At 49.5% G+C, this 27,200-nt stretch overlaps 1 protein-coding gene across 3 annotated transcripts in view; it reads right to left on the reverse strand.

Moving 5' to 3' along the window:
• DDX31 (DEAD-box helicase 31) overlaps window positions 1-27,200 on the reverse strand; it is a 73,551-nt gene that overhangs the window by 13,422 nt on the left and 32,929 nt on the right. For 2 of the 3 annotated variants that reach the window (XM_044926484.2, XM_006076060.4), the window contains exons 15-19: window positions 24,698-24,748; window positions 23,052-23,191; window positions 18,904-18,985; window positions 12,250-12,361; window positions 6,277-6,445 (exon numbers count right to left, since the gene is read on the reverse strand). In XM_044926484.2, coding sequence (XP_044782419.1) covers window positions 6,277-6,445; window positions 12,250-12,361; window positions 18,904-18,985; window positions 23,052-23,191; window positions 24,698-24,748 — 554 coding nt within the window. Of the gene's footprint in view, window positions 1-2,510; window positions 4,366-6,276; window positions 6,446-12,249; window positions 12,362-18,903; window positions 18,986-23,051; window positions 23,192-24,697; window positions 24,749-27,200 lie in introns of those variants that run through there. The other variant, XM_044926485.2, reaches the window with a different exon arrangement.

The raw sequence follows: 27,200 nt of genomic DNA on the forward strand, positions 1-27,200 counted from the left end.
ACGGTTACTGAAGGAGAAAGGTAGGGGAGGGATAAATTAGGAGTTTGAGATAAACAGATAACACTACTGTATATAAAACAGATACACAAAGCAGAGGGTGGGACAAACTGAGAAAGTAGCATTGAAATTTATACATTACCATGTATAAAATAGAGGGGAAGTTTGGCCTTGGAGTACAGAATGAAGCAGGGCAAAGGCGAACAGAGTTTTGCCCTGAGAACCCACCGGTCATAGCAAACACCCTCTTCTAACAACACAAGAGATGACTCTACTCATGGACATCACTACGTGGTCAATACTAACACTGAAATCAGACTGATTATATTCTTTATAACTGAAGATGGCAAAGCTCCATACAGTCAGCAAAAACAAGACCTGCAGCTGACTGTGGCTCATATCATGAGCTCCTTATTGCAAAATTCAGGCTTAAACTGAAAAGAGTAGGGAAAATCACTAGACCATTTAGATATGACCTAAATCAAATTCCTTAGGATTATACACTGAAAGTGAAAGTCGCTCAGTTGTGTCCAACTCTTTGTGACCCCATGCAGTCCATGGAATTCTGCAGGCCAGAATACTGGAGTGGGTAGCCTTTCCCTTCTCCAGGGGATCTTCCCAACCCAGGAATCAAACCCAGGTTTCCCGCATTGTGGGCAAATTCTTTACCAGCTGAACCACAAGCAAAGTGTATGACTATACAATGGAGGTGATAAATAGATTCAAGGGATTAGATCTGGTAAGACAGAGTGCCTGAAGAATTATGGATGGTGGTTTGCAACACTGTACAGGAGGCAGTGACCAAAACCATCCCAAAGAAAAAGAAATTCAAGAAGGCAAAGTGATTGTCTGAGAAGGCCTTACAAATAGCTGAGAAAAGAAGAGAAGCAAAAGGCAAAAGAGAAAGGGAAGATACCCAGCTGAATGCCGAGTTCCAGAGAATAGCAAGGAGAGACAAGAAAGCCTTCTTAAGTGAACAATGCAAAGAAATAGAGGAAAACAACAGAATGGGAAAGACTAGAGATTTCTTCAAGAAAACTGGAGATACCAAAGGAACATTTCATGCAAAGATGGGCACAATAAAGGACAGAAATGGTATGGGCCTAACAGAAGCAGAAGATATTAAGAAGAGGTGGCAAGAATACACAGAAGAACTATACAAAAAAGATCTTAATGACCCAGATAACCACAATGGTGTGATCACTCACCTACAGCCGGACATCCTGGAGTGTGAAGTCAAATGGGCCTTAGGAAGCATTACTACGAACAAAGCTAATGGAAATGACAGAATTCCAGCTGAGCTATTTCACCTCCTAAAAGATGAGGCTGTTAAAGTGCTGCACTCAATATGCCAACAAATTTGGAAAACTCAGCAGTGGCCACAGGACTGGAAAAGGTCAGTTTTCATTCCAATTTCAAAAAAAAGGCAATGCCAAAGAATGTTCAAACTACAGTACAACTGCACTCATTTCACATGCTAGCAAGGTAATGCTCAAAATCCTTCAAGCTAGGCTTTAACAGTATGTGAACCGAGAACTTCCAGATGTACAAATTGACTTTAGAAAAGGCAGAGGAACCAGAGATCAAATTGCCAACATCCACTGAATTATAGAAAAACCAAGAGAATTCCAGAAAAACATCTACTTCTGCTTCATTGACTACATTAAAGCCTTTGACTGTGTTGATCACAACAAACTGTAGAAAATTCTTAGAGATGGGAATACCAGACCACCTTCCCTATCTCCTGAGGAGCCTGTATGGCGGTTAAGAAGCAGCAGTTAGAACTGGACATGGAACAACGGGCTGGTTCAAAATTGGGAAACGAGTACGTCAAGGCTGTGTAGTGTCACCCTGCTTATTTAACTTATATGCAGAGTACATCATGCAAAATGCTAGGCTGGATGAAGCACAAGCTGGAATTAAGATTGCCAGGAGAAATATCACCAACCTCAGATATGCAGCACCCTAAAGGCCAAAAGTAAAGAGAAACTAAAGAGTCTCTTGAAAGAGGAGAGTGAAAAAGCTGGCTTAAAACTCAACATTCAAAAAACTAAGATCATGGTATCTGGTTCCATCACTTCTTGGCAAATAGATGGGAAAAAGTGGAAACAGTGACAGACTTTATTTTCTTGGGCTCCAGAGTCACTGGGATGGTGACTGTAGCCACAAGATTATAAGACACTGAAGGAAAGGTTTGCACAATCTGTAATTTGAATTTTAGTGATAAAGCATTTCACAGATGAGAAAAGTCTGGCAGTATGATTCCGCCCCCAAGGATGTTTCCTCATTTAGCGAGCACACTAAGTGTAGAACTTTGGAAGTAACAGAGGTGAAGGACACGCTCTGTGGTGCTGGGGACGGTGGCTGGGAGGTGAGGGCAGGACAAAGGGGACCACCCCACGCCCCCTTCCAATGTGGGTCCCCTGAGAGCACACCCGGATCCAGAGAGCCGTAAGTTTAGACTGTTCACCTGTTTGATCACATCAGTACCACCAGGCAACACTCAGCTCGGCTGGTGTGAGAAAATTTATTGAAAGATGCATCTATGCATTAACAGCAACATCGGAAAGACCCAGATGGTAGAAGCCAGGGGTGGGGCCAGTCTCAGGTAGCTACAAACCAGACTGGGAAAAAGTCTTGGTAAATTTACAAGTATAGCATATAATCCAAATGAGACAGGGTGGCTTAAGACCAGGAGACGCGCCCTCCCACACTGCCACTGTAACAGTATGCCCTTCCTTGAGGCTCAGAGTTTCCACGTGCCTGAACCACTGTTCAGAGTATCAAACAGATGAGGGAACTGTCTGCTCACTGGTGCTGGATAGGTTCTACTCACACGCGTGACTGCCTAGAGAGGCAGACAAACACCCTGGTGAACAACACGACTCTGCCCTCCCAGGGCGGACAGTGCTGTCTTCTGGGAAGATGGAGATTTTGGAAGGTATGTTTCCTTTCAGGAATTGCTGAATATACGTGGCTTTAAAATAACAACCACGTTTCACGAGAAGAAAACGCTGTTTGTGCTGGATGTTGCTAAGGGGCACTCAGCCTTTGCCAGCGGCACCGGCTCGTGTGTGAGCAGGTGTCGGGTGGGGCTGTCTCACAGGCCTGCGTGTCGGCGTCACGAGAGTTCTGTGCGCAGGGGGAGGCACTGACTGTCCCCTTTCAGAATGGAGGACTGAAGGGGGAGGCAGAGACACGCCTGCTGAGGAAGGTCTCATTTGGGGAAGGTAGCTCAGTCTTTCCTTTTTCTGAAATAACGGCATGTAAGGAGACAGAAGTCCCCTTGTCACTGCACGGAAATGCCTGGTCATCGCCTCGCGTGCCCTGCCCTGGCCTCACCAGCTAACACCTGGGTGAACTCTGGGTGGAGATGGCAGGTGAGTTGGGATTATGCTTACGGTCTCAGAAATTTGGTTTGCAGATTATCAGAGGTTTACGCCTGACATAATTATTCGAGGAAGTAAACACCATAAAATGGACCGCAGAACAGTTTGGGGAATTCAGCACTATTATTTCATCCACCCACACAAAACCCAGGGAAGCTGTTCTCTTTCCCGACAGATGGATTTCAGAGGAGACGCCTCAGCTCGGAACGATTATCGTGGCTGTGGCATAACGCCTCCACACTCGTGCGGGCTTCAATGGACTTTTCTTTCCCGTCCTCAAAGAGCAGCAACTGGCACTGGCTCGAGCGCTGCCTGAGGTGTGGAGAATTTGTCAGGTCTCTCTGCCGCCTCCCTGGCCACGATGACACGGTCCATGAGCAGATTAGCTGCCCAGCCATTCTTCCTCCAGGAGCAACAAGATTCCCCCCCAATAAGAAAAAGTACCTTACTGTATCCTTGAGGGCCCGTCTGCCTTGGTGAGGCAGGGCTGGGGCGGGAGGGTGCAAGGAGTGAGGGAAGAAATGCCTTCAAAAGACAGGCATAACAACGGGCAAGCGGCTGTGACAGGGCGGTGACATGGCAGGAAGAGGCGCGTCATTGTCCCGGGCGGAGTAATCCTGTGAAACACTGCTGCCACTCAGTGCCTGGCTCCCTGCCGCGCCAGCCAGACATCAAAGGCTGCCCCATACCATCCTACATGCTCTTTATCGGCTAATCAGCCCATTCTTCCCTAAATAAAGCCCTGTTAAATCCCCTGCTCACAGGGGGACACTCGTCCTGGTGCCCATCTGCCAGCGCAGGTCAGCGGGGGCGGGAGGCGGCGGCTGGCGCGCTCCCTGGTGGCTTCGCAAGGTGAGGACAATGCCAGCGCCGAGCCCCCCCCACAGGCCCCCCGCCCTGTGCTCCTGGGGCGAGGCCGGCACACCCCGGCAGAGGAGGCACCTCAGCCGCGACAGTGAACTGCTGGGGTCACACTGATCTGCAGGAAGGGGGATACATGATACAAGTCTCTTACCAGTCATCGCCTGGCAGCCCGATTCTTACCTCTTCAAGCGTCAGCATTTTAGAGACGGTGACACGACGGTCAGGCTTCCAGACCACTAGGCAGTCACTCCAGATCTGACTGTGAGCCTCAGGGCTTTGTCACATTCTTAAAGGTCAGTTACCACGTACAGACGTCAGCTACCCCAAACCCAAGGGCAGGAAGCTAACTCTGGTTCAAGGCACCCCAAATCTGGAAGGAACTGGGGCACCCTTTCCCTCTGGGAGGACCCGGCTCCAGCAGAGGGGTCTCTGGCCACAGCCCCGGCCAGGACAGGCCGTGTGTGGCAGCAGGCAATGCTCTGCACCTCGGAACCGCCTGGAAGAAACCAGAGCTGGACGTGTCTCCATGTCCTGCAGGCGTCAGAGAAGGGCGTGCAGAGAAACGCCTGCCTCGCAGAAGTGCTGGGGTGTGGTCCTGTATGACAGGGGTCGGTGTAAGAGAGAAGACGGGGCATCTTAAAAATTCCAAAATGGGAACTAAAATCAGGTAACCTTTTATCCACCATGAAGAGCTTCATGAGGGCCAAGCCCCTGGACAGCTCCCGCTGGGTGCTCTGAAATCCTAGCTCACCTGGCCTCCAGCTCTCTGCCCTCCAGTGTTTCATCTCGATGGCCCTTCATGCTTCAAAAGGCACAGTGACACGCGTCACAGGCCTCTGATTCTTGTGAAGTGGCTAAAAGCACAGATTTCCCCTTCCCTCTTATGGTTGAGGAAAACAAGGCTCTGAGACATTAAGCAAAGATACGGTCTGAGGCTCACAGGCTCACATCAGAACTGGAGCTGGAGCTGGAGCTGAAGGCCAAGTCCTGCGACTCCAAGACCAATGGCCTCCTCCCTCTGCCATTTCACAGCAGAGAACCCAGGCCCCAGTGAGGCTGGCATGTGATCAGCACTTCTTGGTGAATGTGCAAGACAGACACGGTGCGGGAACAGGTAACAGTGTGGTGCTGCCCATGGGTGCTTGGTGGCAGGGCAAGGAGGTACTGGCATTTGTAACTGACGTGCAAAAAGAAGGATACACACTGGAAGATAACTGTCCAGAGCACTCGTGGGTTCTCTGAGCCCTTCCCACCCACACATCACACAAGTAGTAACCACGATGCACCCAAACTCCCCGTAAAAGCAGCTCTTGGCATCTAAGATACTCTAGCTTGCACACAGCCTGGGGCTGGTACCGAGAGAACACCTATCTCTGAGGAGATCTCACAACTGCATTTTGTTGAGGGGAATCATCTCAGGGCTTCCTGAAATTGTGAAGATGGCCTCAGAGCCCAGCGTCCAACTGCTGGGCAACCCTCCTCATTTAGGCTCTCCTCTCACCAGGGCCCCTGGGCAGGTGCTAAGGTGTTTTTTGGGGGCAGGGGGTGGGAGGGGAGGAGGGAGATGACGCCAGTGCAGCCTCTCCATGGGAGGTTGCATGTCAGCACCACAGAGAGCAGCATGTGGTGTTGGGGGCCCCCGGAGGCCTCAACAGAGTTTCATGGACACCCCACAGTCTTCCAGGGTGGACCGCAGCCCACAGCATGTCCGGAGCTCCGACCCTGGCAAGCCCTGAGTTACTCTACCCGTGGGCAGTGAAGATGGTCCACAGAAATTTGTCTTGTAGGTCCAATAATCCCCACCACTCAGGACCCAACAGGTGACATCACTGACTTCCTGCAGATGCCTTAAAAGCGTTCAGATTAGGCGTTTTCCCGGTTGATCCAAGCACTCAGCATGGTGAGAGAATCGCAGAAACCTGAGCTGGCAGAGTCTACCCTGAGCACACAGCAGCCCACCACAGTGCCGCCAATCTGAGCAGAGGCCCCGACACCCACCTGGCCCTTGGCCTCTTGTCCACCTTACCTTTTCAGGTTTGCTTTCTTCTTCTTCATGGCCGAGGCGCAAAGATTTTTAGGGGCATCTCTTAGCCCAAAGCTCTTAGCCATGTGCCCGAGGTGGAGCAGTCGGATGTGGAAGATATGCTTCAGCTCCCGGGGGTAGGTGGCATAGGCCCGGATGAAGGACTGCAGGGCTGGAAGACAGTGGGGGAGGCGGGTCAGGACAGGTCTCTGCTGCCCAGCCTAAGGCCTGTCCTGTGCAGTTCACCCTGCCAGGCAACAACGGACACACAACCAGGACGGCGTGACAGACATGAGCAACCTAAATCTACACTCACATATTTGTTTAATTCCTAAAAATAAATAAATAAGCCTACCGGCCACAGGGGAAGTCTACGGGCTTCCCCTGTAGCTCAGTCAGTAAAGAATCTGCCTGCAGTGCAGGAGACCTGGGTTCGATCCCTGGTTTGGGAAGAACCTCTGGAGAAGGAAATGGCAACCCACTCCAGTATCCTTGCCTGGAAAATCTCATGGACAGAGGAGCCTGGTGGGCTGCAGTCCATGGGGTCGCAAAGAGCCAGGTATGACTGAGCGACTAACACTTACTGGACACAGTGAATAAACCCAACATAACTTCACTTTAATAAAGCTGATATTATCTCAGATTTTACTGTATAGCTTATACTGAGCCTAGAAGGCAGGGCCGTCTTCTTCCTCATTATGGACCTGGGCCTAGCACAGTCCCTGGCAGACAGCATGCTTACTTTTGGCTGCACCATGTGGCATGTGGAATCTCAGTGCCCCCACCAAGAATCAAACCCACGCCCCTCGCACTGGGAGCTGGAGTCTTAACCACTGGACTTCTGGGGAAGTCCCACAGCAGGTTTTTGTTGTGCAAGTGAATGAGCAAGAGAATGAGTGAAGAAACTAAGACAGGATCAATGCATACCATTTTCTTATGAAAAATGAAGTCATTACATCTTTACATTGGGAACACATTTTCTATTACATTTTAGTTTTTTGAATAGTTAACACAAACAAATGTTATAAAATCCAAAAGGTCCACAAGGCTTTATCGTGATTGTGGGTCATGTTCATTATTCCTACACATTATTATTATTATTATAAACCCTGCCTCCACCAGGAGCCACACCTCCAGTTCCCCAGCCACAGGAATCACTGATACCAGTTCACCGTAGACTCATGAAATTTTAAAACCGAATTCACGCAAAAGCACCCAGGATTGACCAATGCAGTGTTTCTTACCCATTCAAAAAATGTGTTAAAAAAGGAGATGAAAAAAGAATTTTAAAGAGGAGAAAGAAAAGGATGTAGTTTCTAAAAGAGCTCTCAAAACAGTCATCAATTGCCATGGGTTTAGAGCTGTTCACCAGACAGTCTAACCAGGAACGTCTGGGTTGTTTTAAAGTTAGAGAGAGGCCCCTGTTCTGGACCCCTCACTGGCCAGAGAGAAGCCAGGGGTGGCTCCCAGGCAGGCGGCACTCTGGATCCACCTTCACTGGATGCTCCTTGGAGGAACCCTTCTTCCATCCCTGGTTTCCCCGGAATGTCTCTCCACAATAGTGACAGTCCAGTGTCTTGCCCTTTTCTCACGAGCGCTCGTCCTCATGCACCGACTGAGCGTCCCTGCCTTCCTGGCCCAGTCGTAGCCCCACCCCTCTCCACCCAGTTGCTGGAAGCAGGCACCAGTCTCCCTCGCCCTCACTGTTTGAGCCACTGGACCGGCAAGTTTGCCCACAGCTTAAACGTAATATCCAGGCAGCACCTGGAGATCGGCGTTTATGAACAGTAATAAAAAGTGTCATTTTAGCAGATCAGCTCCTGGAAGGATCCTGGGAACCCATCAAAGCTCTATTTACTGAGCAAAGTGAACTCCTTTTCCCAATCGATGAGAAATAATAACCAAGGCGACTCCTCTGCACCCCTCTTGTCATCTGTGCTCACTCCCCTTTTTAATAACTGGGGACGAGGTTTTTCAAGGAAGATCTTTAATGTTTCAAATGGTCTCTGCAGTTGGGAGGGTTCTGACACGAATTCAAGTCCTCAGAGGGGAAAGTGCTACAACCACCACGACCCAGGAGACACTGCCTCTTCCCAACCCCCAACATCTACTCTAGACAGAAAGAGCAGGCTGGGACCAGGACATGCCAAAGAGCCTGCGCCTTTAAAACCTCATTTACCCCAATGCTGGCCCAGGCCTCCTCATTCACACTGCCCTTGTGCTGGAGCAGATTAGAATGACTGCTCTTCACACCAATCCTGAGAGCTGAGGCTGCACAGCCTAGTCCTGGGAGATATAGGGGCTCCACGAACAGCTAATCCATCCATGTATGGATGTGAGAGTTGGACTATAAAGAAAGCTGAGCACCGAAGAACTGATGCTTCTGAACTGTGGTGTTGGAGAAGACTCTTGAGAGTCCCTTGGACTGCAAGGAGATCCAACCAGTCCATCCTTAAGCAGATCAGTCCTGGGTGTTCATTGGAAGGACTGATACTGAAGCTGAAACTCCAATACTTTGGCCACCTGATGCAAAGTACTGATTCATTGGAAAAGACCCTGATGCTGGGAAAGATTGAAGGCAGGAGGAGAAGGGGACAACAGAGGATGAGATGGTTGGATGGCATCACCGACTCAATGGACATGATTCTGAGTAAACTCTGGGAGTTGGTGATGGATAGGGAGCCCTGGTGTGCTGCAGTCCATGGGGTCACAAACAGGTGGACGTGACTGAGAGACTGAACTGACTGACCGAACAGCTACAGGGAAAGGGGTCTGCCAGGAAATGGCAGAAGAGTCCTCTCCCTCAACAGGCAGGTTGTACTTCCAGGGGGCAGGAAGTGGCTCATGCTGGCAGTGGAAGGAAGTGGGGCTGTGAGGTGGAGATGGGGCGGAAGAGGAGAGGTCATGGAAGGAGACCTTTCATGAAAGGAGACTTGCGGGATGCAAGTCGGATGACGCTCCAGCCACTCAGAGCTGGTGCTCTCACTGAACCCCATTTCAGAGCTGTAAGGATGACAGGATTTAGGGAAATCTGTTTCAAAATACCTTCCAAGGACATAGGACATTTTGTCCTTTTGAGCAATAAAACCAAATCTATTCTTGGACATCTGATCAGGAAGAGCAACATCTTGTAGATGATGCTTAGGGTCAAGGAGGCAGAAAGGAGCAATACTCCAGCCTGGAAGGTGCTGCCCATCCTTGCTCCTCCCAACCCCAGTCCTGCCCCAGAGGAGCACACGTCTGGCACATTAACAGTGACAACCACCCAAAGGTAGTGGGAGAGGCGGCTTGCACCAATTCTCTTAAAGGCAAAGTGTTTGACCAAGGAGCCAGCCTCCCTCTAATCACAGGGAGGGATGATCCCTTCCGAGCCAGGCGTGACCCTAGCACATAACCCCTGCTCTTCGGGGAGGACCCACAAGAGGAAGTGGAAGTGGTGCCGTGCAGCTGAAGGACTCCGCTTTCTGAAATTTTTGTTCAGGAGTCTGGAGTTCAAACTTACATTACCACAACTTTTACCACTTGAAGCTCTACTCACAAGATGCAAGATGTGAGGGGGGAAAGGGCTAACTGCTTCTGGAAACTGACCATGATGAAATCCTGGATATTAGCAATAGCTTGGTCAGAAAGTACAAAAGGAAAACAAATGCATACTTGGCCCAGTTTCCAACTAGTTTTCTGCCATGAAGGCAAAACCCAGCTGCTTTTGTTAGTTATTCATGAGGTGGGTTCTGAAATGGCTAAAGGGGAGGAGAGTCAGGGGTAGAGAATTTGCATATGGAGATAAGGAAATGCAAAAGACAGAATCAGCTCCTGGGGTATGGCAATTCCAGGTCTCCTCTCCTCAAACCTCCAGAATTCAATCCTAAGAGGAGAGAGGAGCAGAGAACCTAACGCCTGCTGCAGGGTGACCAAGATGTTCTACAGGCAGTTCCCTTAAAAGGTAATGTGTTTATTTCCTTCTTAGCTTGTAAACATTGGGAGTAGCCCCACTCCAACATCCTTTGTAAAGAAGACAAGTAACCCTGCCAGCCTCTTGGTGTTAGTAAGTTCAACGGTAACGCTGAAGAGAACCCAAAACCATATTCTCTAAGGACTATTTACTGTCACTTTTACCCTGATGACCCAGACACGCTGAAACAATTGTGGGCTCGCTAGGATATCCAAAGCACCTCTGACGCCAGCAATACAGCGCTGGTGTGGCTTTGCTTTCTTCCTCTTCACTCCAACTCTGTTATCAACCCTGTGGCCAGCACTTGGTCAGGTATCCCATAGCAAGTTGAGTTCTTCTAACTTTCAACATGTGCCCAAACCCTCCCTGAGACATTCTGTTCTCCATGAGAGAATGTTCTAGTACATCTCCAAAGGCAGGTTCTCAGGAAGAGCCTTAGGAGTTGCTGAATTCACTGCAGGGAGACACGTGAACATATTATTAGAAACCAGACTTCTCTGGTTTCCTGATTACCATAACTGCCTGGGAGCCGGTCTCCTGGCCTTCACCTTTACCCGGGTCTGTTCTCACCCAGCCGCATGTGACCTTCTCAGAACCGCCAGACCACCTCTCTGCCCCAAGGCCTCCGCTGGCTCCCCTTTCGCTCGGGGTAGCTGGGTGCCCTGGATGCCTCCACGCCCTGCCTCTGCTGCCCCTCGCCTCCTTCCGGGCACACTGCACAAGGCGCCTGCCTGGATGCCCTCAGTCAGAGCCCCAGGACGGCCCCTCTTCAGGGTTTCACTCGTATGGCAACCATCCCAACATGGCTCACTCTGCCCTTAGCCCTCCATCTCCCTCATCTGCTCTGTTCCCTCTATCACTCTATCACCTTTCACTGGACTATTGAATTAAACTAGTTAATTATCTTGCTTTGCCAAGTCTTAGTTGTGGCACACGGAATTTTCAGTTGTGGCACGAGAACTCTTAGCTGCAGCATGTGGGATTTAGTTCCCTGACCAGAGATGGAACCCAGATCCCCTGCATTGGGAGCTCGGAGTCTTAGCCACTGGACCCCCAGGGGAGTCCTGAGACTCTCTATCTAATGTATGTGTAATTCATTTATTATGTTTGTTACTTTCACTGTCTGCTTCCCCACTAGAATGTGACGATTTTTGTCTCTTCTGATCCCTGGTGTGTCCCAAGCACCGGGAATGGTGCCCAATTCAATAAATATTAAAGGAATTTTTAAAAAAGTTTCAGTTCATAAAAAGAAGAAAACAACAGGCTGTAGTGTTTATCTCTTGGTAAGCCAGCCTGGCATTCTTCTCCCAATCATGGGTCACTGTGGAACTCCCCATAGCGGGGGTGGGTCTCATCAGCAAACACGGGACAGTCAGCAGCCAAGACACTCACATTCCAGCACGGAAGGCATTGTGCTGTTCTGAGCTCCCCTCCCCTGCGCTCTGTTTGGTGCTCAGAGTGAGCTACTGAGTCCACACCTAATGCCTGGGGCCAATTCACGCTACAAAGGCGCCAAATACTGAGTTAATACCTAACCCTTTCATAAACTTCCCATGAGCTGGGTTCATGGTCTGCGGCCCTTCCTCAGCACTGCTCTTTCTAGCTTTTCTTTGTATTTTCAAGTAGGAACTGCTTTGGTCTAACATTTCCAGACCTTGCCTTCATCTCTGATTTCCATCTCTACAACTTCTACCGACGTGCCGTATCTCGTCTATCCAGTTTTCAAAGAAAGAGGAAAATGGGTCCCGGAGACCTAAGTTGCTGGGTCACAGCTCTAGACCTGATGTAAGCCAAGATAAAGCCTCATTTGTGCAAAACGGGAGGATGGATGAAATTAACATTTAATATCACTTTAAAGCCTTCCGTGCCTGCTTCAAATCCCTGCAGAATTAGGGAGATTGAAGGCTTTTGCTGGTGAGCAGAGCTGCCTGGTTGGCCTCCCAACCTGTCTGGGGCATGTGGGTGGAGGTGGGACAATGCCCGGTTGGGTTATCCATCTACAACCACCCAAGAAATTGACCAACCTTTCTTGGCCCCGGAGACCGTCTCCTCACTGGAGTGCACGTAATCTTCAAACAGCGTCTGCAAGACTGTGGCTCGTTCCCGGATTTCCTGGGGGCCAGCAGCGCGGGACTTCTGGGAAGGTGACGGAAGGATTAGAGGACAGACAGTCAGAGTCAGGAATAATGAAGCGGTTTATAATAGATTTAATAACAGTAAAATCACACAGTAACCACCAAGGGGCCACCAAGGGTAATCCTTTCAATATTACTAGGGAAGAAAAGGGAACGATAAAGATGTTAAAGTCAAGCAAAGATGAGGATGGCTTTGTGAGGGAGCAGGTCGGGTCTCTTATTTATTTACTTGTTTACTTTTCTTCCTGGCCTCTTATCACGCGTGTTCAAAGTGAAAGTCTATGGGAGACACTTGGGAATTTTCCAAGTCCAATTCAGGCCTTTAAAACATGACGGGACAGAAGCGGTTTTCAGAGGAACCTTGTATGTCCCACTTAGGCTTTCAATCTGCCCCCAGCCTGGTATTCATCGGTGGAGCTCTGGACATTCCTATCCAAGAGCAACCCACAGCCACCTGCCCACAAGGTGGTCTGTCCCTGAATCACAGAGCACGTGTCCTCACTCCTGAGAGGTCTGGACTCTCAGTGTTCCAGAAACATTCTTGCAGCCCAGAGCCCTGTGCCCAGGAACCCACGGAGGACTGGGCTGCTCCAGCCAACCATTCGAGGCCACCGCCATGGATCTCTGCAGCCAACGGTCCCTCTGTAAGAAGTCATATTTGTATGCACAAAAGACCCTACGGGCAGAAAATGTGAATAAAACCAAAACTTCATTTCTTTTCAGCCTTTAGCAACCCCAGAGAAAAGATTTCCTTTCTTTACATCCCCCCGAAAACACGTGGCTTATGTGTTGTATCTTGACACGAACGCTGTCTCCTGAATGTGAAACTGAGAATCAACAGAACCCAAACTTGGCTAATCCGCCTTCCCAGAGGTGTTGATCCTTTGGATGGTGCTAATGAAGCTCCAGCCCTCCTCACCCGCCACACCCCACGTGGGTCACCAGGAGAAAACCTGCGTGAGGCCCAGTTCATGCTCCTTTTAACTCCCGTAGAGGACAGGGGGCGTGCTCCGGGGTCTGCTGACCGATCCTCTCGCAGGCACCCTGGCATCTTTCACGGTTAAAGCTGCTGGAGGAAGACTAAAGGGTGGGGCGGGGGGAGAAAAAGCCTCCTTCTTGGGAGCAGAGTTTGTCTCTGTATTAATAGAGACTTAACAACCTGAAAATGTTTTTAGTTTAGTCAAATCATTCCTGCTATCTGTTTGGTTGATGACAGTCTAGCCGATTTCACGGTACATGGTCCCCCTAAGGGTTTTATCCACTCAAATGTCAAGAGAAAAGTCACTCAGGAGCTGTGTTACAAAAGTGGACATTTGCTGTTGTCATTAACAAGGAATTTTTTTTACCCTCTTAACTGATGTGAAATGCAAACTTTTTTTTTTTGCTGTCCTCCTTTCGTTAAGCCACCTCAGCAACGAAACTGTCACCTTCCTTGCGCTTTTTTTTTTTTAATATGAATGTGAAATTAGCAAGGATGCCCTTTCCCCTGGCGGACAGAATCCTCTGTTATTAAAAAGTAAAGCACTTTAATAATGAAAACTTTTTCCTCTTTTTCCTGTGTTTTAACTGTTTAAAATTAATGAGAAGGGCAGAATGGTTGTCAAAGCGATATTGAAAGCCGGGCAGCCAGGACCGAATAAGCACAAAAATCCCTCCAGAGTGTTAAATAAACAGAGCTCCAGCCCTCTCCAATCCCTCTGTTGGTTATTGTATACATTCTGTAACAGCTCTCAGAATAGATCTGAGAGCCAGGGAGGCAGAGAGGTTTCAGAATTCCAATAAAGGCCTCAAATTAAAGACAGCCTGGTGCGAATTCCAGGAGAAAATTAAAGAGACCTCAAGCTTAAGTGACAGGTGACTTGCTTCTGTGTCACAACTGCCAGGGGATTTAGTGATAATATGGCAATATATTACAAAGGGCTTTTCTTATTCCCCCCTTTAGGTTTCAAAATGAGGCATCTTTTCTTCCCAACCAAAAAAAAAAAAAATTACATATACACATATATATAATGTGTGTATACCAGTAAAATATGTAGGAAAAAGGCGATAAAACTAGGTTCGCACATTTGAAATGATGAGGTCAGTTTTAGTAGAATATAAGAAAAAGTTAATGGCAGGAAACATCATACACTGAAGAGAAAGCAGGTCTTAGCCCCCCTGCCCCTTGCCACTTCCAGAAATACTTTATTTTAAAATTGCCCCTCTTGAGAATGAACGAGTTATTTTTCCGTTGTCTTCTGGGGAGGACAGTCTAAATTTAAACTGAAGACAGAAGGGGCAGAGTCAGGCAGCACCGGCTCAGCCCCAGACAGGGAGGAAGCTCCCATAATGAGGGGGGTGAGACCCCAGAGGGCACATCTCCGAAGACCAGCCCCCCCCAACCCTCAAAGACGCAGACTCAGTCCTGCTTAATGAAGCAGCTCGCAACTAGCAGACAGTGGGTGGTTTAGGAAAAAAACATTTCCAAAGGTCTAGACACACTCAATGCTCTGTGTCTGTAGAGACTTTCTGGTCTTGGGAAGAACAGACAATCCACAAAAACTAGACGATGGCTAGTGATCTTATTTTAATCTCTCATGATGCCAAGGAGCTTTCTGTTAGGATGAGCTTATAGGTGTATCTCATTGGACCAAAAAAACTTTTAGGAAGAATATGTTTGGGTGTGTGTTTATAGTGTGGAGATGGAAATTCATGCCTATCAAGAGTCAACAGATGAGTACAAGACAGCTGGGCGGGGTTATTTTTGTTGTAAAAAGTTTTAGGTGGGAGCAGTTGGGGTGGGAGACTTTTTTTTATCTGAAGCATGTGTTTTGACATTGCCAACTTCTAAGGTATTTTTAAACTAAATGGAAGGATTTTGTTTTAATCACTTTACTGCCAAGCTGAGTTTTACCTCCACAGTCCCTAGAACCTTCTGAGTGCTTCCCAGTCAAGTTGAAAGATCAAATTTATTCTCTTTGTAGGTGGGTGAACATTCGCACGCCCAGACGCAGCTATATATATTTTATATACCTAAATATGAAATATACATTTTACAGATGCTTCACTCGCTTGCTTTCTGTTCACGGAAGCCCTAAAATGTATGTGCCAGAGGGACATTTACAATGGCCTTCAACCAAGCTGGGTGAGGATGGGCTTCATGATGAGGCACCTGGCTCGGCATGAAGGCCCAGCTACCACACCCACCTTTGTGTGCCAGGCACTGGCTGGTACGCCAGCAAGAACTGCCCACATCAAAGATGCCAATTAGGGCACTGCATCTTTCAGGCAAAACAGAATCAAAAGTTGTGTCCAGCATTCACTTTATTCTCTTTACCATTCATAGGATTCACGCACATAATACACTCTTGAAGGCAGTAACCTACTTGATAATCAGTAATGCAGTCAACTGAGTTTTTGTTTTGCTTTGTCCTGTGAATGAAAGGTAAATTTGGGCAAACAGGTGGTGCTGATGGATGTGACATCTAGAACCTGGCATGACTAGTTGAGTTTTCTAAGTTCACCAGTTAGTTATTTTGGCGTGGTAGAAGCCTGGCCTTACTTAGCACTTTTTCTCTTTCAAAGATCACCAGACCATAAAAATATCGAAACATCATGTCCATCAAGGCAGCAGTTCAGGGCGGAGGTGAGCTCACATGACCCACAGTGTTCCGTGTGTTGTTTTATTTAAACCTCACAGCGGCCTAGCAGTACAGGTACTCGAGACGTCCTCCTTCTCCAGGGGGGAAAACCCAGGCTGGGGAGGATCTGCCAGGTTGCAGAATGACTGACTGTGAAGCCAGGACTCAGGTCCAAGCCTGTCGGACTCTGGGCCCCGCCTCTCACCCACCATCTCAGGAGGGCTCCTCAAGCCCCAGCCAGCCTTCCAGGCTGGTCTCGAGCCACAGAAAAGGCTTAGGGAGAGGAACTAGGGCCGCCAGCCACAGGGCGGATGTTTACAGAATGGCTTGTTTCCGAGAGAGCAGAGGAAGGTTCTCTTGCTCTGGGGAAGAGTCCTGCAGGAGGCGCCCTGTGCCCGTCCACAGCCTCCCCCGAGATACTCGGAGACACGACCATCAGCACCCGGGACAGAACTGGGCTGTGCTTAGGGGATAAATACTGAAACCAAAGCCAGTCCTGGCAACAGTGTAAGTGAAGACAAGGTTATTGAAACCTTCACTATCTCCTTGTGTAATTTTGCTGCTTGCTCTTAATTCCGGAGAACGGTCAAAGTGAAAGTCGCTCAGTCATGTCTGACTCTTTATGACCCCATGGACTATAGCCTGCCAGTTTTCTCTGTTCATGGAATTCTCCAGGTAAGAATACTGGAATGGGTAGCCATTCCCTTCTCCAGGGAATCGTCCCCAAACAGGGATAGAACCCAGGTCTCCCACATTGCAGGCAGATTCTTTACCGTCTGAGCCACCAGGGAAGCCAAGTGCTAATTTTCCATTTAGTGTGAAACTGCAAAAAAAAAAAAGGCACTGGGCTTCGTGTCAATGAGTCTGAGCTTCAATTCCATATATGCTTGTGCTGCTAACTGATGTGATATAATAATAATAATAAATACATTTCAGTCCCTGTGTTGGAACTCTTGGGTTATTTTTCGCTCAATTCTTCAATCTCCTTCTGAGAAGAAAACTAAAATTATCTCAGTTGTACACAGGAAGAAATTGACCCTAAAGTCTAGTCCTGGCCCAAAGCCACACAGCTGGTGAGAAGAGGATTCAGGCCCAAAGGCCGTGCTCCTGACCACTGGGCTATCCCATCCTCAGACAGCTCCCCGGGTGTCCCTGCTCAGCCCACAGAGCTGTCCTGGGGCTGTAATTACACAGCTGTGGGAACATCTGGAAAAACAGAAAACAAACCCTGCCCCCTAACTAGAATTTGCAGTAGTTTCTGAAGAACAGAGAAGTGTGCCAAGACCCATGAGTCTCTATAGTTTCCAGCCAGTTCCCACAACAACAGTCTATTATTATGGGATGGCCTGAAGGCCTGGGGGGGCCAGACCCTCTGTAGTGAAATATCACTTAATATAACAGGTTGACTGATCAAGTCCTTAATAGCTTTTCTTGTTCATGGGGATTGTTGCTGTGGTACCATTTACTGACCAAATTTCACCTCTATGAACACAGCTGCTTAGTTGCTCAGTCATGTCCAACTCTTTGTGACCCCATGGACAGTAGCCTACCAGGTTCCTCTGTCTATGGAATTCTCCAGGCAAGAATACTGGAATGGGTTGCCACTGCCTTCTCAGGTGCGCTTCCCAACCCAGGGATTGAATCTGCGTCTCCTGCATTCGCAGGCGGATTCTTTACCCACTGAACCACCAGGGAAGCCATGAAAACAGCTAACGTTACCCAATCTAGAAAGCATTTTAGTTTCATTACTTGCCTAATTAATACTGAATGGAGGCTTGCTGGTATCCCGTGAAGGACAGGTGGCCTACTTTCACACCAGAAGGACCCACAATTATCAGTGCACCCTCACGGATGTTCCTTCAGCTCTCTAAGCCTCAGTTTTCTCATCTATGAAGTGGGAGAGTAACATCCGCCTTGTGGGCTGCTGAGAGGCTAAGACGGGGCCAAGTGTGGGAAGAGCTCATCAGCACACAGCCAGGCCCAGAACACATGCTGGGCAACAGACGTCTGCTCCTCTCCTCTCCTTAGTGCATTTCTGCATGTTCTCTCGAACAGGACAACTTAAATCGGGGTCAGGCAAACAGACTCCTTGCCTCGGAGAGAATACTGATCCAAATAAAGACATGTACTAACGCACAAAAGAGACTCTTAAACTTCACCTATTTGGCTCCGATTTTCCAGTCTATCCACAGGCATCAGGATAGAGATGCAAAAATATCCAAATATTAAAATTTCATGGACAAAATTATACAGAGCAACACTACACACACACAGATACACACACACAAGTCTAGGTGGTAGACCTAGTAACACAGTACAGTGGGAGTGGAAGTGCTTCCGAGCAGGGGGAGGCCTCGGAAAGAAGCAGGAAAGGCTGTCCGGGGAGGCCTGCGCTGCTCAGGATCTCCATATGGAAGTGCTCAGATGATAAAAATTCTTCTTGCTAATGACCTCAACTTTACTCTTCCTCTGCGTATAGCACACGTTAGAAAATGGATGAACTAAGTGTGTCTGAAAGGAGGTTCTGAGACATTTACTTTTCCACGTGGTCCTGGGTGGATGGGTCAGGCCAGGTGTCCATGTGGGTAAGCTGGAGGGGGACCACCAGGGCTGAGCATGGAGCGCTGCTGCCTCCAGACCCTTTCTGGCCGGGGACGAGCCCTCCTTTTGGGGAGCCTGCTGCCACCTGGCAGAAACCCAGGACGGACGGGGGCCCATTAACTGGATGGGCCAGCAAATGCATCCAGAAGCAAAGAGAGAGAAACGCCAGCAAGATGTGGCCTCGTCTAATGTTCATGGTCCCGAAAACACACACTTTACTCGCCAGTGGTAGGAAGTGCACAGTCCTCAGAGCCGCTGCCTGCCCACACCAGGAGATGAGTCACATCTGTGAGCAGCAAGCACAGCCAACAATGACACTCACCTGGCCTCCCCCTCGTCTCCCCTTAAAACAATCATCCTTTGTCAGAACAGACAAAATGTCTTCCATCTTCACCTCAGAAACGCTGTAAAAAGAAGGACATATAGAGGTAAGCTTTTTATTCTTCCAGAAACATTATTCTATCAACTGTGATGCCTAATATTGGCCTCTCTTCCGGCTAATCAGATATAAAGGGGAAGGGACACTTGGTCACGGGAAAGGGAATGTTTTCCTAACCTTTCAGGAATTCGGAAGGAAGGGGACTCTATGACATTAGAGGGACAGAAGGGTGACATTACCACCAATTCTCATCCTCCCGGATACATGTACATAGGCTATGTTTAGAATCTCCTTTATGGGGATCACATCGTTATTTCTTAATAAATCTGGAAAACTACAGAGGCCTACTTATTGACATATTACCTGGACTTGAGCAGAAGGCAACAAGCCAAAAAAACATTTCCGACAGTCCCTTTAGATAAAGGAGGTGGCTGAAGACCCTTAGTCGGGCAAACAAACGCCTGAAAGTGAACAGGTGGCCAATGTCTCCCGCTGACAGCGCCAGAACTCTGTCCTAATCTACCCCGAGGGACCTTCCTGACTGTCATCCCTGAATTACTCAAGGGTGAGGACCAAATGACCTCTGGCAAATGTATAGAGTTATGGGCTAACAGCTGAAACCAGAACTCAGGCTTCACTGTGAATGGGAGCCACGAGGAGCCAGGATGAGATGCTGCAAGCAGCCTCTTGGGGGAGTCTGGATAGCACACTGTCCCCCCTGGCTCTGGAAGGCCCTGGCCTTTGTCCTGAAGAAGGGCACAGAGCAGAGTCCTGAGGCAGAGACAAGGAGAACAGACTTCCCAGGGAGGAAAGGCGAGGGAAGGAAGAGTTCTAGGGCAGGAAAACAGATTCTAAAAAGATAAATGACTTTCGGGGCTTCTCTGGTGGTCCAGTGGTTAAGAATCCGCCTCCCTCCGATGCAGGGGGCATGGGTTCGATCCCTGGTCAAGGAACTAAGATCCCACATGCCACGGGGCAATTCAGCCCTGGGGCCACAACTAAAGAAGACCCTGTGAGGTGCAGAGAAAAGCCTGTGTGCCACAATGACTCAGTGCAGCCAAAAAAAGGAAACATGTTTTTCTTGTATGTTTTGTTTTTTTCAAAATTTAACAGCAAATTAGAATGTGAATGGCAACCTCTCCTGAGGGAGAAGACAACTCGCACTCCCCCCGAAAGGTGGCCCTGACGCAGATATGGATGGACACGTCCTGAGGGAGAAGACAACCCCACTCCCCCCGAAAGGTGGCCCTGACGCACTATGGATGGACACGCCCATCTCTGACGGCGTGCACCTGCGCTGCGTCAGCGCTTCCCCAAAGCACCGCAGTCCCCAGCCCGCACCACTCCTGCTCGGCTGCCAGATTCAGGAAATCTTTTCACGACAGTTAAGACTCAATCCGAGAAGGCGAGGTACATGCGGAGAGGGTAGGAGCTGGGGAAACTGTTCATAGTTTCCTGGAAAATCTATTTTTTCATGTGGGAGAAAAATGTTATGGCTATTGAATTTGCCTCTTATTCACGCCTGGAAAGCTGGAGGAAAGTAAAAACCGGAGCCCAGTCCTGTCTTTCCCTTTGTCCAGCTGCCTTGCCTCTATTAAAAAAAAATAAAAGGAAGAAAACAAAAGGAAAAGCAATGTAAAAACTTGGGGTCAGATCCTGAAGTGAGGAGAAAGAAGGCAGGTACAGTGTTGCTCACCACCAGGGATACAGAGAACCACAATGCCAGGGAAGGCGCGGCTTCCTCAGGCACACGGGAGTGCTGTCGTGCAGCCGGGCGCCGCTCGTGGGCCGCGGTGGAGCACTGTTTACCCGAGGTGAGCAGGAGCCGGGGTTGGCCCGGAGAGGTTCACGGTGTGAAAGAGCCTCCGCCTTGTCTAAGACGCCACTACTTCTGAGGAACAGAGCAAATCGATTCTGCCTATGTATGGTTCTATCAACAGACCTGAGTCAACCCCACCTCGCTTTGGAGACAGAGCGCGGGATAAATTCAAGGAACTGTCTTTCTTAAGCCTGATCTAAGAGACACGCATTTCGAGGAAGCTTTCCCATTTTAATAAACCTACGGTGACTTTCATTAGAAAAACGTTCAAAGGAGAAGTGGGGAAAAGTGAAGAAGTTGGCAAATACCAAGAAGTCACAAGGGTGCAAAGACGAAGTTCTGAGTATCCACTCAGAGGCAGCATGGCCCGGGTCTCTCGCTCCCTCTGCTGAAGTACGTTGTCAGGGCCGGTTCCGCAGCGCTGGGCGCATGGAGGTGGGTGGCAATTTGCTGTGATGGCCCTTGCTGCCGCCTGCCTTCCTGAATTTTCCCTGTATTTCATCAGCCACCCCAGCATCCCACCGCCTGGCTCTCAGGTCCTCAGGCACCAAATAGGCACATACTCCTTTCTCTTCCTTTTTTTTTTGGTATTTAGATGTGTACCTTTTGGATTTCAAAAATCTTCAAGTCTGCCTTTTCCCACAGCACACTTGGGAATGACTTATTAGATTTAATTTTATTGTATGAAGTCAAAGAAACAGTCTGCATACACTTCCTCCGCAGACAGCCCTGCCTTGAACGGAAACCAGCATGGGTAACAACGCTCAGCAGTACCACAGCAGCAGACCTGATCACACTCAGGGTGACTAGAGCTCACCCACAAAGTAGCCACGGGGAGCCAAAGTAGTAGTCTTTTCTCACAAAGGAAAAGACGCACGCCTTCCTGAAATAAACAAAAACCACTCTTTGACCTGACAGTAAGAGATGAGAGAACCGAGAGAAAAGCTCAAACTTTCACTCCGACTCTCCTGACGTGACCCCCCGGACCCATCGGGGCAGGCCCCGGCCTCCCCAACCCTGAGGCGTGGGGAGCGTGTTTTCTGAGGAAGCTGAACCCCATGAACCATCACACCGGCAACCTCGACAGTGCTGAGAGTGCTGCAGTTGGCTGAGACGCGGGGCGGGGAGTACGGTGCTCCTCGTGGGGACAGCCACACACAGTTCTCCCGTCCAAGCGGGCGGCCAGGGCACATCAGTGCAGATGGCGAGGTGATGGCGTTCCCAGCTCTGCACTTCAAGAGGAAAAGCCTCGCTATGTAAAACACAGGCTGGGCGAGGAAGCCACCCAGAAACGCGACCCTCCAGTGAGCTACGCTGTGCACCGCATCACCGCATGACGTCACGGCAGCCGGCCACTCTCGTGCCCAGCGTGCACTGGGCTGCCAGCCTGTGCTCCGAACATGCTCTTGGCATCACTGTGCTTTGAGCAGAGGAAATGCGTGAACCTATGTAGATGAGTGTGAGTTTTTCACACATGCCTTTTGAAGCCCATTTTGAGGGCCTATTACTCCAGACACTGGAGATTTTACAGAAAACGTGACAAAACCACCTCGTCTCTGGGGCCCAGGTCAACACTTCCTGCTTTCATCAGGATCGCCTGGCCAGCTTGAGCTGCTGCCCTCCCATCTTTGTCCTTGCTCGGGGAGATCGGGGTTGGATGGAAGCCCCCGGCCCAGGTTCCAAGCTGCCGAGCCTTGTGGGGTCCCCAACCCAGGCGGAGGGAGGGGGACTGGGGCTTCACGCTGGGGGATGTGAGACACTGCCATCTGACTGGGCGCCCTTGCCCGCAAATGTGGGGTGTACAATAATTCACCCGCTCGAAACGGTTTCCTCTCTTGGCACACTTTCCAGGAGGAGGGAAAGTGATGAGTCCAAAGCATCATTTTTCCCACAGATAAATCACCTCTAAAGTCCAAAACATCAATGAACTGCAGGAGACAAAACTCAGTGACTATAAGAGACCTTGGGGAGCTGGCTGGGAGGGTGGTGCACACTCACTTCACAGCAAGAGTGATGGAGTGCAGACCTCTCCCTGAAAGAGAGACGGAGTGCAACCGCTCATTCCCTGACTCGGAGAGGCAACGCAGGGAGAGCTGTCATCTGCTGGCGGCATGAAGGGTTTTAGTCTTTGCCACTGGCTATTCTGGGACTCATTGAGGGATCACAAGGGTTAATGGCTCTTTGTCGGCTTACAAGGCCCAGCCACTGTAAGAAGCGACAGAAAGTTAATTAGGAGAGATCAGCGGAAACCCCGTTCAGGTTTCTGACTCACTTGATTTTGTGAGAAGCCAACGAGTTGACATATTCTGCCTCCGAAGGAGCCAAGACGAGCAGGCTGCTCCCATGGCAGCCAATCCGGGCCGTTCTCCCAATCCGGTGGATGTATTCGGCAGGTGAAGACGGAGCGTTGTACTAAAAGAGGGGCACGAAAATGAAGGCATTCACAGATCAAGAGATTGCCATTAATTGGGAGTGCAATACCCCTCACCTGCCTCCAGGTATCCCAAGAATTAAATCCTGGTGCTATGGTTACCCCACCACCATCACAAGGAGAAGTCACTCAACCCTGAAACTCCCGGCTTCATTGGAAATAACAAGGCTCCAACACGCCAACGGGAACAGTGGCCAAGTTTCAGATAAACGAGACATCTTCCCATCCCAATATCTCCTTTTTAATTTCACTTCTCCACAGGTCTCCTCGCTTTCCTATTTGCATCTTTTCACAGAGGTGACTGGGCAAGGTGAGAATGCAGGCAGGATGGCCGCACGACCTTGGCCTACTTCCTCGAGAGACAGAGCAGTGGGGCTGCGGGCACAGAAGATGGTGCACACAGTAGAGAGGGATTGGGTCCCAGCGCCTCGCTGCAGGCCCCCCAGTCCCCGTGAAGTGGGGCTGCAGGCGGATTCAGAGGCACATGAGAGAAATGTGTTCCGAAGGGACACACTCTGCTCCTGTGGACAGCGTTCCTGGCCCGGGAGACAGGCAAATGCTCAAACTCAGCAGAACGGGCATGCTCCCTGGCAGTAACTGGTCATCATTAATGCTAACTGACCCTGCACTCATTCTGCCATCTTGTCCTTTGCTGCTACCCGGCTCAAAGACCACGGGCTGAGATGACCACGGTGGCAGGCCAGGCATATTAAACTAATCCATACCCACAATTACAGGGGGGCACTCAATGATCAATTCTATGTGGCTTGTCTCCCACACATTAAAATCATCCTTCCTATTTCACATCTGCCCTGTGGCCGGCAGGAGAGAAGACACAATGCCTCTGGTTGCAAAGTCATCGTGTGCGGTGAGCAGAGCAGATCTCTAGCCAGTGACAATCCTGCAATTCCACTAAAATCTGAATCAACTATGACTCACGTAAACAGGGCATGTGTCCCCTGGCCCTCTCACAGAAGGGCTTAAAAATACCACTCTGCAGACTAATGAAAAGAAAAAACAAAACTGAAACCACCAGGCTCTAGGGCTAACGCCCGTACCCTCTGGCAAAGCGGCGAAGGCCGGAGGTTTGCGTAAGATACTGTCAGGGCCTTAATTGCCCCCGCAGGTCAGTGTACACCGCAGCTCTCAGGACAGCTGAGCCACTGTCTTCCCGACACAACGAGGCCTCCCGGGGGCCCAGTGGTTCCCGTTATTTTCAGAGTGCTAAAACTCGGGGTGTGACATGCGTTTGGGGGCTGGGGAGCCCGCCCCTCCTTCCTGCAGCTGTGCAGCCTGGAGGCTGAGCTGTGGTGGTCGGGGGGCTGGGGTAAGGAGAGACAGCAGGAGAACGGTGCAGATCAGGCTGGTGGCTGCCTGGGGACCAGGCAACACCCAAGAGGATCTTAATAATTACTTCGAGCCAATGCATCTGCTCATGATCCTACGTTCCGGCCTCAAGCCTGCGCCACAACAACGAGAGATGTTACCTGGACAATCCATGTGACTTGAGGGAGATCCAAGCCCCGAGCTGCAATATCCTTCAAAACAGAAAAGAACAAAAGAACATGGCTTAGGATGGAGTTTCTCCACCTTTTTGGGGTCCTGGGCCCATTTGATGATCCAGTGCAAACACTGAGGGCTCATCCCTGGGAATGTGCACAGGCGTGCATACAACTTCAGGAACCCACTGGTGTCCACCTGTGGGTAAAATTCTGCTTTAGGGATGAGTTCTACTGAACCTGCGGTGAGGCAGCTGCAACCCACTTCACTGCAAAGCCATCACCTGCACGCAGACCGGAGAACTGGAACAAGTCACGGGCTGCTGTGTAGTGTTAAGAATTCAGAGAACTGCTGGCACGTTTTACATTTTATCTGAAACACCCCTTTATGGTGAACACGGTCATGGGTTATTGCCCATGCCCGGTCTTATCAGCAATGCTGAACGATAATGTGCTTTGAGGCAGGACTCTGGAAGGTCACCCCGAGGTACGTCCTCATGTGGGTGAGCCCCAGAGTCACTGACCAAGGACGCTGCTCATGGGCCTTGGAGAGCAGGAAGGACTGAACGATGCTCCCTCTTCTGATAGGTGGTTACAATCAGAACACCAGCCAGAGATTTAACCAGACAGACACAAAGTATAAAAGCAATGGAGACTGCTTTTTTCCTTTGAGCTGGCCACTGTCTCAAGAGCAAAGACTCTGCTCTCTGGTATGTCTGGCCACTCTGGCAGGGAGACTGGAAAATGGGAATCTTTCTGTCTTTGGCAGTAAACACACAGCCAGCATCCACCTCCAAGGGCAAGCCACACCAAAAGCAGCCCCAGGCAGCAGGCTCTGAGCACTCGCCGTACGTGAGAACACTGTACCTGCATCATCTAGACTCATCATCAAAACGACGCCTCAAAACAGAGGGGAACCAAGATTCAGAGAGGTGAAGTAACTTGTCCAGGGACACAAAGCTAACAAGCAGAGGGTAGCCCGCCCACCCAAGTCTGCTCTTTTCCAAGACCAAATTACACTGCACGGTTCCGCCATCAAAGAAGACACTGTGTCCCTTGTACACGGCGGGAATGCAAAATATGGTGAGGAATCTAGGGATATCCAGAAAAATTACACATGCACTTGCCCTCTGACCCAGAGCAATCTCCCCTCTAGAAATCCATCCCAAAGGTACACTGGTGAAAATGTAAATGACCGATGCACAAGGCTATTCATTTCAGCACTGCTTATGACTGCAGGTCTGGTGAACACCCCAGTGTCCAGCAGGAGACAGGCTGAATGAAACATGGCAGTAACCACCACACAGAACAGAGCTACAGAAAGATGGAGGCGCCACCGCACTGATATGGAGAACGTCGGGGCTACATTTTGAGTGCAAATAGTATGCTTTTACATAAGGAGTGGAGCAAATACAAATATACTGGGCTCATATTTCAAAAGGAAATACTGGAGGGAAAAATCCCAAAGCTTATAAAAACAGTGAGCTACAGGGAAAAGAAGAGAACAGGGGGGAGGGGACCAGGATGGGTCCTGTACGCCGTTAAGGCCCTTATAATTCTAACCCTGAGACCATGTTTCAATGCAATTAAAAAGGAAGACAAGCTGCTGTCATGCAACAGAAGGACAGAGCGTCACCCATGACATATTCCTGCCGAAACACAAACAAAATCCTAAGACTGGAATCTAAACGAACGTCCACACCTACTGCGGTGAGGGAAGAACACGGTAAACAGCGCCTTAAGGGCACAACGAGGCAAACGCGGGGTGCAGGGTGTGTATTCTAAAGAACAACAGTCTTTCTTCAGCTAAAAAATCCAGGGAACAAAAAGGAGGGTAATGAAAATAGAAGACTTCCCTGGTGGTCCGGGGGTTAAGAATCTGCCTTACAATGCAGGGGATGCGGGTTCAATCCCTGGTCCAGGAACTAAGATCCCACATCCCATGGGGCAACTAGCCTGCAGGCCATAACTAGAGAGCCCGTGTCCTGCAAAGATTCTACGCGCTGCAACTGTGAGGGGGCTGAAGCACCCAAAGAAATACATAGAAGACGTTAGGCAGATGGATAAATGGAAAGACGGACAGACACGCCAAGAACCAACACCTGGAAGGAGGTTCACCAAACTGTCAGCTGTGGTTATCCCCGGGTCCGGAGGCTTGGGGGCATTATAGGCTACCACTCCAGTATACTTGGGCTTCCCTGTGGCTCAGCTGGTAAAGAATCCACCTGCAGTGCAGGAGACCTAGGTTTGATCCCTGAGTTGAGAAGATCCCCTGGAGAAGGGAACAGCTGCCCACTCCAGCATTCTGGCCTGGAGAGTTCCATGGGCGGTATAGTGCATGGGGTTGCCAAGAGTCAGACACGACCGAGCCACTTTCACTTTCACTCTTTGCAGTTTCCTGTGTTGTTTGCTTCGTTTTTCTTTTGACAATGAATGTATGTATTATTAACCCCATTTTTATTATAGAAAAATTTAAACCTACAAAAAACCC

The sequence above is a fragment of the Bubalus bubalis genome, chromosome 12, assembly GCF_019923935.1.
Source record: "Bubalus bubalis isolate 160015118507 breed Murrah chromosome 12, NDDB_SH_1, whole genome shotgun sequence".
Classification (NCBI taxonomy): domain Eukaryota; kingdom Metazoa; phylum Chordata; class Mammalia; order Artiodactyla; family Bovidae; genus Bubalus; species Bubalus bubalis.